This window comes from Pantherophis guttatus, chromosome 1, assembly GCF_059756535.1.
Source record: "Pantherophis guttatus breed Tessera chromosome 1, ASM5975653v1, whole genome shotgun sequence".
Taxonomy (NCBI): domain Eukaryota; kingdom Metazoa; phylum Chordata; class Lepidosauria; order Squamata; family Colubridae; genus Pantherophis; species Pantherophis guttatus.
The window spans coordinates 179984901-180000557 of record NC_142063.1 but is presented as its reverse complement, the minus strand read 5'-3'; the positions used below and the strand labels follow the sequence as shown (position 1 = coordinate 180000557).

The 15657-nt window shown below is 39.9% G+C and overlaps 1 protein-coding gene across 35 annotated transcripts in view; it reads left to right on the top strand.

Moving 5' to 3' along the window:
• The window catches only part of HDAC4 (histone deacetylase 4), a 555425-nt gene that overhangs the window by 455527 nt on the left and 84241 nt on the right, over positions 1 to 15657 (top strand). For all 35 annotated transcript variants that reach the window (XR_015732045.1, XR_015732047.1, XR_015732046.1 and 32 more), the window contains one exon: positions 12441 to 12560. Coding sequence is in view for 26 of the 35 variants with exons in the window: in XM_087885457.1 (XP_087741583.1) it covers positions 12441 to 12560 (120 nt within the window). In the remaining 9 variants the exon portion in view is untranslated. The remainder of the gene's footprint in view (positions 1 to 12440; positions 12561 to 15657) is intronic.

Below are 15657 nucleotides of genomic sequence, written 5' to 3'. Positions count from 1 at the left end.
CCTGTCTCTTCTTGATGCTCAAATGCAAAAGGGGAAGCATTTCTTGATGCCTCTTTGCTGTGATCAAATGCCACTTTTGCTAGTAGTTTGTGGCCACTTAAAAGACTGAGAACAAACCAGGCTAAGTTTATCCTGTGCTGTGGCTGTACTGTGATAGTTGATCAGAACTCCTCTGTTTTTTATGTGCAACAACTTTAGCACTTAGGAATGAGGTAAGTTATTTGCTTTTCTATATTCTATATATATTGCTTAAAAGGTCTGTCCTGTAGGGACCCTGCCATGGTCTAATTCAAACTGGAAATATAGCAAAGGAAAATATTTTTCCCCACTCTGCTTTGTCTTGTTTTTCCCACTGGAAATGGCTGTTTGCAACACACAAGGAGGGAATATTTTGTTAAGAGCTCACAATTCAAGAATACCAATGTTAACTTGGATTGCCAACAAAGTTCTGTCTGTGACAAAAGAGAACACAAAATTGCTGTCTCCTTTGAACTGGGGCATCTCCAACCAAGTTGCCTTTCCTTCCTTCCTTCCTTCCTTCCTTCCTTCCTTCCTTCCTTCCTTCCTTCCTTCCTTCCTTCCTTCCTCTTTCCCTCCCTCCCTCCCTTCCCTGTTTTCTTTTTTTTTTTTTTTAAGCTGCCAGAGGCTCTGGACAAAGACTTCCCATTTTGACCTCTTTCCCATCGTTCCCTCTGCACCTGATGGACCTCTGTGTGATGGACCATGCAGAGACAGCAATGGGGGAGGGATCAAAATGGGAAACCTCTGTCCGGAGCCTCTGGCAGGTTAAAAAAAATTACCTGCGGAGCAGTGGCTTCCCTTTTTGTCTACCCTCCCCTCCGTTGCCTTTGTTCTGCTTCTGAGTTCTGCTTCTGCCTCCTCCCACAATGCCAGAAGCCACACGCCATAGCTGCTCATCTGCCGCGTCCCCCCCATAACCCTGGTGATCGCACCTGGCAGGCAGAGCCCCATGATCTAAAGGTCCCATTCCATCTCATTCCCATCTCCTTCCTTCCTCTGTGCTCAGGAAGGGACGAGGGGAGGGGGAGAGATTGGCAGCATGACTTTCCCACATGGGAACAGAGTGGTTCCAGTGAAAGGCCTGCAAGCAGGGCATGAGATACTGGTGCGGCCACGGGGTTGATCTGCAACTTAGTTCCATCCATCCAGGCTGGACTGCAGCCAGCTTTAGATCTGTGGCGCTACCTCGGCCCTGCCCCCTGGGCATGTGCACAGGAGGCGGCAAGCGCGTGAAGGTAGGCATCCTGGTGAAAGGGAAGCGCTCAGAATGGAGTCCCCAGGGATGCTGGGCCCCTCATGCACGCTCACCACCTCCTATGCATATGCCCACGGGTTGGGGCCAAGGCAGAGCTGCGGATCTAAGTCTGGCCTGGATGGACGCCACCAGGTTGCAGATCAGCATCTGGTCACTTTCAGTGATGTTAGTCCTATATAGGAAACGAGGAGAGGGAGAAACAAATACAAACACATAATTAATCGATGATCACCAAGGTTTGTCCAGGTATTGTTTGTGGAACTTTTTAAGCAGTTCTAATATGTTTGGAGTCCATCCATTCAGTTTCGGAGAGAGGGAAATCCTCCCAAGCCACTAAATACTGGGATCTCCCTTGGTATGTGCGGGAGTCCAAAATGTCCTTCTTTAATATGCTGTTCCCCTTCAATCATGATGGGATCAGTAGCAGGTTTTGTTGCTGGACTTAGGAAAGAAGTGATTTCCGGTTTTAGGACACTGCAGTGGAACACTGGATGAATGCACCTAAGGGTTTTTGGTAATTCAAAGTCAACTGTCATAGGGTTAAATAACCCTCTTTATAAGAAAGGCCCAACATACTTTGGACCCAAGTTTTTGGAGGGCTGTCTAGATTGCAGATATTTCATGGACATGTAGACTCTGTCCCCAATTTTTAAGTCTCTTGGTTTTGAACGCTTCTTGTCAGCTTGGTTTTAAATGCTTCCCTCACCTCTTCCAAAGCTTTTTTGTCATTGCTCCCTCCATTCAATCCCTAGAAAAGAACAACCCTTGACGCCATAGATTTGGAGAAAAGGTACTTTTACTTAGGAATGAACTGAATACAATCGTCAGGCAAGACCTGAAGCAAAATTTGCATGAAGAAACAAATTGAAGCAAACCCCCCCAGTATCCAGGCAACTAGAGTTCAATCATCGGCCAAGAAGATGTTTTGGGGAAGCTTCTGGTCCAGGTGTACTGTTCCTCCTTCATGCATTCTGAAGCCAGGACACTTGGCATTGAAAATTTTAAAGAACCCAAGTTGTCCTCTTTGAGACTTGGCTTCCTCATCACTTTTCAGAAATTCTACTTCCCCCTCCTGCACACTTCCCCTCCCAAATGCCCACTGCTTCTTCCCCCCCCCGGTTTCCATGGCAGCTGACAGCAAGCTTGAAAGAAAGCAAAAATGCAGGCTGACATTCAGCCACCTGTAACAGAGACTTTAGTTCTAAAATAAGAAAACAAAATACAAATGGATAAAACACAGCAATATAACCCAACTAAAACTGCTAATCCATTCGGATTTCTCAGGGTATTTTCTATGAAAGGTTTGGAGAAGTTTAGGTGCCCAGACATTTGGATTGCGAGGGGGGGATGCTTCCATAAAACAAGGTACTGGATCTTCCCTTTATGTTTCCTAGAATCTAAAATCTCCTTAATTTCAAAATGATGCTCTCCTTCAATTAAAATGGGCACAGGCAGGTGTCAGGTGTAGGGAGAAGGGGAGATTTCCCTTCACTTCCCCCCACCACCACATCACTAATATCTGCTTGAAGAACCAAAGGAGCATTTGGGTCAGGGTTGTGATGACCCAGAGCACGGCACAGAGATAACACAAATAGCTGGCAGTTCAAATAGCCCCTTTATTGCTCCAAATCTCCCCAAACGTTCCCACGTTACTGACAAGTTTTAAAGCAGAGTGAGAACACACCTCCACACAAACCAAAACAGCCTCTGGCTGCAATTAGTTCAACCCTGCAGCTGTTTGCACCCAGGCTGCATGGCAATAAATCCCAAACATATTTGACAAAACAAGAGCCAAGCAAGGAGTTCAGGGAGCAGAAGATCCAGATAATTAGTCCAGAATGCCAACAAGGAATGCAAGGACTCTTGGCAAGTTCTTTTTTTTTTTTTTTATTGAAAAGTTTTATAAGAAATACAAACATTTTCACCCCCCCACCCCTCCTTCCCCTCCCTCCCCCCACCCCCCTCCCTAGACTTCCCAGAACAAGCACAGGGTATAGCATTCACAAATCAAAAACTAAAATATGCTAACAAATTATTACATTTCGTATTCTCCCTAGGTCCTTAACTCCTTATAACTCCAAAAAAAAAAACCCCCAGATATAAACTACTTAAAATTATTTCATTCATAAGCTATATGAATCTTCTTATTCGGATATTTCTTCTGTATATAATCAATCCATCTTCTCCATTCCGATATATATCTCTCATTTGAATGGTCTTTAAGGTATGATGAAATTTTTGTCATTTCTGCCAAATGCACAACTTTTAATGTCCATTCCTCAATGGTGGGTGGATCTTCCTTCTTCCAGTACTGTGCCACCAGTAACCTGGCAGCCGTTATTAAATTCAAAACCAACTTAGTCTCTATTACAGTACAATCCGTAACTATTCCCAACAGAAAGAACTGTGGTGTGAATTTAATTTTTTTCTTCAAAATGTTTTGAATAATCCACCATATTTTTATCCAAAAAGCCTTAATTTTTTTACATGTCCACCATATATGAAAATATGTAGCATCTTCACACTCACATCGCCAACACTTGGGTTGTAAGTTTGGATACATACAAGCTAGTTTTTTTGGATCTAAATGCCATCTATAAAACATCTTGTAAAAATTCTCCCTTAGATTTTGTGCTTGTGTAAATCTTACATTTCTAACCCATATCTTTTCCCATGTTTCCATCGTTATTGGTTCACCTACATTTTGTGCCCATTTTATCATACAGTCTTTAACTAAATCTGTTTCTGAATCTATTTCCACTAATGCATTATACAACCTTTTTATATGCATTTGACCTTTATCTCTTATTTGCTTTATCAAATTCTCATCCTGCTGCAAAATAACAGTTTTTTGATCTTCTCTCCATCTGGCCAGCAACTGTCCATACTGAAACTAAGTCTTAATAATCCCTTCTTCTTTTAATTGCTCCATATATTTTAATTGTAATCTAACTCCTTCCTTATAGAGGAGTTCCTTATATGTAATCTTATCTTGCTTTTGCTCTAAATTTATGTTCTCTATCGCGTGTCTGGGTGCTGTCCATATTGGTAACCTATCATTTAATTTATATTTATACTTTTTCCAGACACGCAATAGAGCATTTCTTAATATATGACTTTTAAAAGTCTTATCTACTTTCTTATCATATACTAAGTAAGCATGCCAGCCATATACCAAACCATATCCTTCAATATTCAATATCTCTTCCTCCGTTAGGTTTATCCAGTCTGTGATTGCTGAGAGGGCAGCGGCTTCATAGTACAGTCTTAAATTGGGCATCTTAAAGCCACCTCTTTCACGAGTATCTTGCAATATCTTTTGTTTAACTCGTGGTTTCTTCCCTGCCCACACAAATTTATTTATGCCCTTCTGCCATTCCTTCAAGTTTTCATCTTTTTTAAGTATAGGTATCATTTGAAAAAGAAATAAAAATTTTGGTAAAATATTCATTTTTACAGCAGCTATCCTTCCCAGCAAAGACAGTTGTAGTTTTTTCCAGTTGTCCATCTCTTTCTGTATTTTGTGCCATAATGGTTCATAGTTGTACTGATATAATTTCATATTTGCAGTCATAATATAAACCCCCAGATATTTAACCTTCTTAACTACTTCAAATCCTGTTAACCTTTCTATCTCTTCTTTTTGGCTCCTAACCATATTTTTAGCTATTATTTTTGTTTTAACTGCATTTATTTTAAAACCAGATACTTGTCCATATAAGCAGGTTATATCCATCAAGGCTGTAATCGATTGTACCGGTTGGGTTAAGGTAACAACCAGGTCATCCACAAATGCTCGTAACTTGTACTCATGCTGTCTAATTTTAATTCCCTTTATTGTATTCATCTCACGTATCTTGTTTAATAAAATTTCCAGCGTCAAAACAAACAATAACGGAGACAAGGGACAACCTTGCCTTGTTCCTTTTTCTATGTTAAAAGCATCTGTTAAACCACCATTAACTATTATTTGCGCTGTTTTTTTTATATATATATATATTTTTATTGAAAAAGTTTTTCAAATACAAATTTTTCCCCCTTCCCCCCCCCCTCCACCCTAACCCCCCCTCCCCCTCCCCTCCCCCTATGGCTTCTCCAAAATAAAACCCAAATTAATAACAGATTATATAATACTTTACCATCCTTTTGTACCACCCCCCATATACTAACCCTTTCTTTCTAACAATATTATTATATCCCCCTTATACTATACATTTCAAAAACAACATTCAACTGTAAAATTATATAATAAATTCTAATTGCGCTGTTTGTTTTTGATATATTGCCTTAATAGATTGTACAAATTGTTCTCCAAATTGCATCCTTTCTATTAATTTTAGTAAAAATTGCCAATTCAATCTATCAAAGGCTTTCTCAGCATCCAAAAACACTAGCACTGCGGGGACCTGGTTGTTCCTTCCCAGATACTCTAATAAATTAACAATTTGCCTTACATTACTCTTCATTTGTCTACCATTTATAAAACCAGTTTGATCATGGTGAATCATTTGCTGCATGACTATCATTAATCTATTTGCCAAAATTTTAGCAAATATCTTATAGTCTGTATTTAATAATGAAATCGGCCTATAATTTTTAGGATCTGTATCATCATGCCCTTCTTTTGGGATCAACGAGATAAATGCTATCTTCCAAGTTGGAGGTACCTCTCCTCCCTGTTGTATATTGTTAAATAATTCTTTCAATGGTTCTACCATTTCCTCCTGTAGAGTTTTATAATAAATAGCTGTCAAACCGTCCGTCCCAGGAGCTTTGCCCACTTTCAACTGCTTAATTGCTAACACAATTTCCTCGGAAGTTATCAATTGATTTAAACTATCCCTCTGCTCATTTGAAATTGTATAAATATTCTCTTTCTGCAAATATCTATCTATATCTATATCTTTAATTTTATCACCAGTATACAGCCTCGAATAAAACTCTAAAAAAGATTTTTTAATCAGTTGTTGCTCATAAACCTCTTTACCCTTATATTTTATTTTCTCTATTGTCCTTGATTTTTGCTTTTTCCTTAACAAATATGCTAACTACCTGCCTGGTTTATTGGCATTGTAAAAAGTATTATGTTTTGCATATCGTAAATTAGTTGCCACTTGATCTGCTATTAACATTAAATTGACCTTTCAATAAATTGATTGCCTCTTTGATTTTCTTATGTGTTGGATTAGCTATTAAAGCCCGTTCCTGTTTACTAATCTCATCTTCTAATTCTTTTCTTTTTGCCCCCTGTTTCTTTCTGTATTTATTATTCAAATATATCAGAATTCCTTGCATATATGCTTTACTTGCATCCCATACCATTTCCATAGATGTGCCCTTTTGCATATTCATAACAAAAAATTCTTTCATAAATTTTTTACACTGTTTTACATTTTCTTCATACCTAAACAAATTATCATTTAACCTCCAGGACCTCCTGGGCCCTTTCCCATACTCCAATTCCAGCCAAACTGGACTATGGTCTGTCAATGTTCTTGAGCAAATCTTCGTATTCTTCACCCTAGATAAAAGATCATTAGTAATTAATATAAAATCAATCCTTGAAAAGGAATGATGTCTGTCTGAAAAAAAAGTAAAATCTTTTTCTTCCGGGTTTCTTTCACGCCAAATATCTTTCAACTCCCAATCATCCATCATTTCCCAAAACACTTTGGGCAATTTTACTCTTGTTAACACGTTTTGTTTAGGTCCCTTTTGTCTTTTTTAACGTCCAAAACACCATTCCAGTCCCCTAACAGGATACAAGTTTTATATGCCCACTATGTCAATTTCGAGTGTAGTAAATTATAAAAATTTTCTTGTTGTTGATTCGGGGCATAAACTCTGATTACAAGTATTTTTTCTCCTTTTATTAAAAGTTCTATCGCTAAAAATCTTCCTTGGTCATCTGCTTCAATTAATTTAGCAACTAAGTCTCTTTTCAGATATATAACTATTCCATTTTTCTTTTCTGGTGCTGCTGCTACATAATGTGTACCAAGTCTTGCATTTATCAAATATTTTTGATCTTGTATTCTTATATGAGTCTCTTGTAAGCAAATTACTTCGTTCTTAAATTGCTTAAGATAGTGAAATATTTTTCTTCTTTTCTGTGGAGAATTCAAGCCGTTAACGTTCCAGGTCAAAAATCTAGTTCCCATCTCTGGGCCTTTGGAGCCTCTGGAGCAAATCCTGATGATCTGATCTCATTTGACTTTTAGTTCTTGCTCCCCCCACTGCTCCTGTTTTAGTAGTATCTTGGATCATTTCTTGAGTTACCATCTGGGATTGTTGCTGTCTTAATTCTTCCTTGAGTCTAGCTGTCACCGATCTGGTCTGTCTTTGATCCTTTGGTTCCTGCAATAAATCAATTAGCGCCAACTCTTGGGCAGCCATTTGAATTTGTAATATTTCTTCTTGACCAGCCAAAGCTCCCCCCTGAACTACTGTCAGTAAGTCTTCTGTCTCACCTTCCATTACTTCCTTCTTTCTTTTGCCTTCTAGTGATTTAGTTGATTTGGGTGTACCAGCCTTTAATACATTAATATAAAAATATCTTGCTTTCCAAATTGTATTAAGCCGATGCCTCTCTCCTGAGTAAGTCACCACTAGTCCAGTTGGCACCTCCCATCTGTACTGTATCTGGCATTTTCTCAGTTCATCCACCAGAAAAGCATACTCCCTTCTAGCTCTCAAGATCTTAGGGGGGATTTCTTTCATTGTCATCACTTCCTGGCCTTCCACCCGAAGCTTGTTTTTAAAAGTAGCCTGTAAGATTTCATTACGTACTCTCCTTGTAGTAAAGTATATCACAATGTCTCTTGGTAAATGTTTCTGTCTAGCAACCCAGGAATTAACGCAGTACAGTTTGTCAATCTGCCAGCCCAGATCATTTTTTGACTCCCCCACCAGCGGTGCTAATGCCTCTGACATCATTTCCTTCAAATTCTCTTGTTTATTCTCCTTCACCTCTCTAAATCTTAAAGCAAATTCCATATCTCTGTATTGTATCATTGTTACATCATCTTCAGCCCTTTGAATTCTGTTTTGGGCTTCTCCTAATTTACTATCCAAAATTTCCGAAGATTGTTTAATTTCCTCAACTCTATCATCCACCATTTCAATATTGCCTGCCAAACACTTAAATGCCATTAATACATCATCCCTAATCTTCTGATTGCGAGTTGCAATCTCATCTGACACAGCCTGTATTTTTTCATTAGTTTCCTTAATTTTTTCATTAGTTTCCTTAATTTTTTCATCAATCACATCAACAATTTTATTTTGGGTGACTTGGAGGGCTTGTTGTAACATTTCCAACGTTAAAATCTGTGGATCCGCTGGAGGAGCAAGAACTTGTAATCTAGGAATATGAGCTGGGGAGCTGCCAGCACTCCCCGTTCCTTTAGTGGGAACAGTTCTTACAGACTTTGAGGCCATTTCCAGTTTAAAATTAGTCTTTGTATTTAATCAGAGCCAAAAAGAAAAGTTCCTCAAAAGATTTCCCAATATTAATTAACGTTTAAAGTCCTCCTCCTGTCAGCACAAAAGCTTTTTTAGGCGAAGGGCGGCCAACAAAACGAAACTTTTCCTGTAGCTTTCCGTTTCCCCCACTCTTTCAAGCTTCAATCACCATTTTGTTGCAAAATGCTAAGTAGTTACTTCCGAAGGAGGCTCAAGACTTTGGAGTTAGGTAAAAAAATACTTGCAGTCTGATTTCTCCTTGCTCATTCCGCCTGCTGTTAGTTCAAGATGTTGATTCCCTCATTTCCATTCAGCAAAATTGGTCGCGGCTTCTAAATCCACTAATTAGCGGAGACGTCCCTGGTCTGGAGCGGCTTGACAGGCTTTTAGGGAGCGCATACCCTTCGCACCCCAGGATCTTTCCTAGGGCATTCGGGGGGGCTCTACCTCCACCTGCCTGCTCTTCTCTCTCCCCTTTGCCCGGGGAGAGAATTCCAAGCCTCCAGACAATGTTTGTCGGCTGTTCTGGGGCTTTAACGGAGCCAGGGAACGGACGCTCTCAAAAGAACGTCTTTGAGGCTCGCGGAGCCAACAGGAAGTCCACTCTTGGCAAGTTCTAATGTCGACACACAACACTTCAGGAACTCAGTGTTTGTTCCCAACAAATGCCCCTCCCCACGGGGTCTCCTTAAGTCTCATTCCCTAGATGTTCCTGGTAAAGCTGAGCGTGGCACTCTCCTTGCACATGGCCTTCTCTGCCTACACTGATCCCACCTTCTCTGCACTCTCTTAGCCCTTACATCAGGAGGGGGTGGTTCTTGCTCCTCGTCTGAGCTCTGTCTCTCCTCCCTGCCTGCAGGTCTTGCTAAGCCTTGCGAACAGCCTTGCCTGGACTGACTCTGCCCTTCCTCAGTTTCCTCCAAGGCCAATGGAGCTGCCCTCTCACTCGCTGTCAGTTCTTGTTCCAGCTTATCTTCCGCTGCACATTCAGACAAGGGCATGACAGGGTATTTTAGACATGGTGTTTAGGCTCTGCTGCAAACAGGCATTTGAGTTTTTTGAATGCCACTTGGCATTCCGTTGTCCATTTCAGTAGTTTGGGCTTTCCCTCCCCCTTTATCTTCAAATTGGTGATGGGGAGGCTACCTGGGAAATATATAGGATGAATTGGCAGTAAAAGTTCGCAAATCCCAGGAAGCTTTGAAGTTCCTTCTGGGTGCAGGAGGTGTCCACTCCAAAACTGCCTGCACTTTTTCAGGATCCATTTCTATCCCTTCATGGGAAATGCAGCACCCAAATAGTCAATTTTGCTATGGTGAAATTCACACTTGGACAGCTTAGCATACAATTGAGCATCCCGGAGTTTTTTGAGCAGAGCCCTGACCTCACATGTTCCACCATGGTCTTGAATAAATCAAAATGTCATCTAAATAGACCAGGACTCCCTTATGGGTTCATGCTGTACTTCATTTATCAGCTGCATAAATATATCCAGGGATCCCTGCAGCCAAAGGGGAAAAGTCAGAATTGGAAGCACCACAAGGGACAATTGAAAGCTGTCTTCCACTCATCTCTCTCCTTGATCCTAACCTGGTAATATGCTTCTCACAAGTCCAATTTGGTAAAAATCCTCCCCTTTGCCAAATAGGCTAGCATATCCTTCATTAGGGGCAATGGATAGACATTTTCCACCCAAACAGTGTTTAGCCTATGATAGACAAAGGAACCCATCCTTCTCCCTAAACAGCACCAGGGCAGCCATTCGTGAACTGGTGGGTTGTATGAAACCATGCTCTAGGTTTTTGTCTATGAATGTCCACAGTTCCTCTAATTCTCAGGGGGTCATAGAATACAGTTTGGGCTTGGGCAATTTAGCCCCCAAAAAGATTTCAATGGAGCAATCAGTCGGGCAATGGGGTGGGAGTGTGTCTGAGCCCTTTTCACTAAAAACATCTGGTAAGTCCCAATATTCTTTAGGAATTTGGGGACCACCCTTGAAGCAGTCCTTCATCACATTCCCACCTCTCTTCTTGGCTTCGCCCTCAGTGTTTTAGTGGTAGGGACCTCAAGTTCTCCTTTATTTTCCCGACTCACTGAATCTTTAACATCTTCTTTCTCTAGTTTATATAAGGATCCATCCAATACGAGGGGGCTCTCCATCAGTGGTGAAATCTAAAATTTGTTACTACCAGTTCTGTGGGCGTGGCTTAATGGGGGGAGTAATGTGACTGGGTGGGCATGGCCAATTTTTTTTTTCTTTTAAAACCATTTTTTCTACAACCACTTTGGCGAAGAGATTGCAAAAAAATGCTTTCAAAAGGCTCTGACGATCCCAGCTGAATTGCCTGATCGGCAGAGGCTTTTTTTTTTAAATGCCTCTGACGAAGCATTTAAAGAGGTTGTAGAAAAATGCTTTTAAAAGCTTTTGATGATCCCAGCTGAGCCGCACGATCATCAGGAGCTTTTTTTTTTTTCTTTTAAAAGCATTTTTCGGCCGAAGAGGTTGTAGAAAAAATGCTTTTAAAAACTAAAAAAAAAAAAGGCCTCTGATGATTGTGCGGCTCAGCTGGGCATGGGGGGGGGCAGGGATTTTTGCTACCGGTTCTCCGAACCACCCGCCTCCATTGCTACCGGATCGGGCGATCTGGTCCAAACCGGGAGCATTTCACCCCTGCTCTCCATGCCTGACAGCACAATAAAGTTCAAGGTTTCTATATGAGTTCCTACTCCAATTTCTATTGATTCGGTGACAATAGAAGGCTACCCCTGCTACCGAGCCATCAAGCTGGCAAAAAGCCACCTGCACTTACGTTGTTTGACTCTTAGACCTAGTTTCTGAACTAGGGCAGGGCTGACTAAGCATCTGGTTCAGCCTGAGTCCAGGCAGGCTACCAAACTCTCTTTGGGCCCTGAGGATGGCACCAGTTCTATAGGAATGGTTACTTAAGAGACCCTCTCATTCCACTGGGATTAGCCTGCCCCACCTGTGCCAGCAGAGGAGGCATGCTCCTCTGCATGCATGCCCTAACCCCATTGGCCCCAGTATTCCAGCCAGGGGGGTCCAGGAGCAGGGCCTTCTCTTCTGTTGCATCTGCCCTGTGGAACATTTTGCCCCTTCCCCTGAGTAAGGTTGGCTACAATCCTCCCCACCTTCTATAAGAGCCTAAAGACTTGGGTCTGCCAGTTGGCTTGGTGCTCCAATGGGAGAATATCACAGTGGAGGTGGTTGATTGATTAACAACAGAGCCTATCTTCCCCTTATTCTCCTCCTATGTTCCCTATCTTTTAATTGGGCCACTGTATTTGTGTGTGCTTTTATCTTTGTACAGTTTTTATTTTTAAGATTGTAAGCCTCCCAGAGTTAACCTAAGATAAGATGGGCAGCAAATAAATGTTATAAATAAACAAACACAAAGTTATGAGCTTTACTCTTATGAGATATTCAACTCCAAAATGTACATTACAGTTTGTGGGATGCGACTAACGCATCCATTTATGACAATTTTAAAACTGTACCTTTGTTTTAGGAAAAGCATGGTTGATTTAAAATCACAACATATTCTGAGATGTGATCCAAAGCATACCATGCTACATATAGTTGGACTATTTACTTCCATAATTGATCCATTTTAAGAGGTTTTCATATACAGAGCCACTTGTAAGTAACACTTCTGATGTACTGCAATGTCTGTCATTTAAGGATGTACATCATGGAAATGGTACGCAGCAAGCTTTCTACAATGATCCCAATGTCCTTTATATTTCACTACATCGCTATGATGATGGAAACTTCTTTCCAGGCAGTGGAGCCCCTGATGAGGTAATAATATGATAAATATGTATTTTCAGATTTTTTTCTAATACAGTCCTACAACCTGGAATTTCAAGTGATAAAATGCTGGGTCTTACAATGCAAGTGAGAGAATCTGATTTCTTCCATTTTCAGAAGTAAATGTTTTAGCTTTTAATTCTCTAAAATTGCTTAGTCCCACCCCTCAAATCCATGGCAGCTAATTTAACTGTGACAACATAAATTCTTCATATTTTGGATTTTATCTATCTCTATATAAAATTTAGATATAGCAATAGCATTTAGATTTATATAGCACTCCATAGTGCTTTACAACACTCTCTGAGCAGTTTACAGAGTCAGCATATTGCCCCCAACAGTCTGGGTCCTCATTTTACTGATCTCAGAAGGATGGAAGGCTGAGTCAACCTCCAACCCTGTCAGGATCGAACTTCAGACTGTGAGTAGAGTTAGCCTGTAACCACTGCACCATCAGGGCTCTTGATGATATATAGCTAGTCCTTATGACCACAAGTGAGGCCAGAATTATGTTGCTAAATGAGAAATTTAAGTGAATTTTACGATTTTTCTTACCACAGTTTTAAAATGAATCACTGCTGTTTTTAAATTAGTAACACGATTAAGTGAATCTGGCTTCCCTATTGACTTTTGCTTGTCAGAATGTCACAAAAGGGTATCACAAGACCCTAGGACACTGCAACTGTCATAAACAACAGTTGTCAAGCATATGAATGTAAATCACGTGACTGTGGGGATGCTGCAAAAGTCATAAATGTGAATAATGGTCATAAATCACTTTTTTCAGTGCTGTTGTAACTTTGAACAATCACTAAACAAACTGTTGTAAGTCAAGAACTACCTGTATACTGTATATATGAGAAAGAGAGAGGTCTGCAAGGTACAGACTACACATACCTCAGAGACAGTCTAACACATAGTGGTAGGATGTACAGGCAGGAATAGCATATACTGAACAACACAACCACATACCTGGCATAATGTACAGGAACATCTGCACAGAGTATGGGTTAGACTGTTCCAGGTCCAGATGAGAAATTCTACAGAACATTGTGGAGAATAATAGGACTAAGATCCTGTCAGGTTTTCAGATCCAGATGGACAGGCAGGTACTAGCCAATCAATAAAACATTGTGGTAGTAGACAAGGACCAAAAAACAGCAGTAGTGATAGATGTAGGGATACTAAATGACAACAACATCAGGAAGGAGTATGAAAGACTATAGGAAGTATCAGGGCCTGAAGGGGGAACTAGAGAACATGTGACAAATAAAGGCCAAAATGGTGATAAGAGCACTCAGGGCTATAACAGGAGTTAAGCTGGGAGAATGAGCAGATCCCAGGAAGAACATCAGAGCTTTCTTTCCAGAAGAGTTGTCAGCCACTGTCTCTCAGACCTAGGAAGCAGACAATGGCAAATCTCTTCCAAAACGTTGCAAGAAAGCTGCAGGGATTAGTCCAGGCAATTACCAGGAAAAGCATTAATAATGAATAAATTAATTAAATCTAATTAATTGTATTATTAATCCCTGCTTGGAAAGTTATTGTTTATCAGATAGGAAGTCCTCAACTTACCACCATTCATTTAATGACAGTGCAATTATGATGGCCTTGGAAAAAGTGATTTACAATCTGTATTGCACTTATGACCATTGCAGTCACATAATCACAATTCGGACATTTGGTAACCAGCTCACATTTGCAGTTGGTTGTCACATCTTGCCGTCACATGATATGACCTTTATTTGCCAATTTCCTACAATAAAAAATGCCCACTGGGAAAGGTGGTTTCACTTAACCACCTTAAAAATTGTTGTAAAATCAGATCTGTCACAACTTACAACAGAAACGCCAATTGCAATTGAAAATTGAGGACTACCTCAATTTTGGGGTAGCTGGTCCACTGGTACCTATTGAGGTACCAGTGGAGGATATTCCCATCATTGACGCAAAGGCAGAAATAAATAAATAATCATGCTTAAATCTCTGCTTCTTGTGTTGTTGTTTATCACGCTATCAGAGGATTCTCTCAGATCAAATAATATTCTTATGCTTAGAAGAAAAAGTTCTCACAGTAATACTTGTAATTTAGGTATTGTTTCTATCAATGTGAGGAATTGATTGCCCAGTCTGCGTGAAGTTGATTTTGTAATTTAAAAATAGAAAGAATGTATATTCCTTTGACCTATTCCAACTTTCTTCAAATCTGTACCATTGTGATGCTTTGATCTGAAACTTTCTAGTCAGCATGGGTATACCTAATTGGTAAATGCTGTCCCATATTGCCCCTACTCATTTATTGAGCATACATTTATTGAGCATACACAATAGTTAATGAAAAGTTCAGCCATAGAATTTATTGTCCTTCTGGGCCCATATTTGGATTTTTGTAAACAAATTCTAGGTTCTAGTTTGAGGGCATCTATTTTCCCTGTAATTAAAAGCCTATTATCTTAGATGCCAAAGATCAGAGATTATTGTCCTGCTTTGTAAATTTCCCAGATGTCCCTGATTGGGGACACAATGTTGGATTAAGAGGGACTTGACAATACTGCATCTGTTGTCAATTATATAATATAAACTATAATTTAATATTACACTGCCCTCCTACTAGGATAACTAACTGTATTGTAATATATAGAATAATTCTTTAAAATAAACTTAAATATTTTCAAATAAATTTGATGATTAAGTAGAAGTACAATTTCAACAGCCTTTTTCTTGCTACATAGCCCTGGTTGCTTGCTTTTTTATTCTAATAATAGAATTTTGCAGAAATTGTCACTCAAATACTAAAAGTAATAAATGTAGCAAAGTGGGGATCTTTAAAAATGTATGCGTTGGGAAAAATATATTCTTTGAAGACAACAGGTAAGAGTTGTTGCTAATTGTGAAGCATTTCATCTGAGCAGATTATAAAGATATAACATTGCAAATCTTTTCCTTCTATCCTTGAGTACATATGTTCACTGAACAAGGTCACAATGAAAAATTACAGATAAAAGTGGAAGTACCTTGAGTAACCTATAGTGACCACTCCCTCTATAATTCTAAATAACTTACAAGAATATACAGATAGGCTTTGACT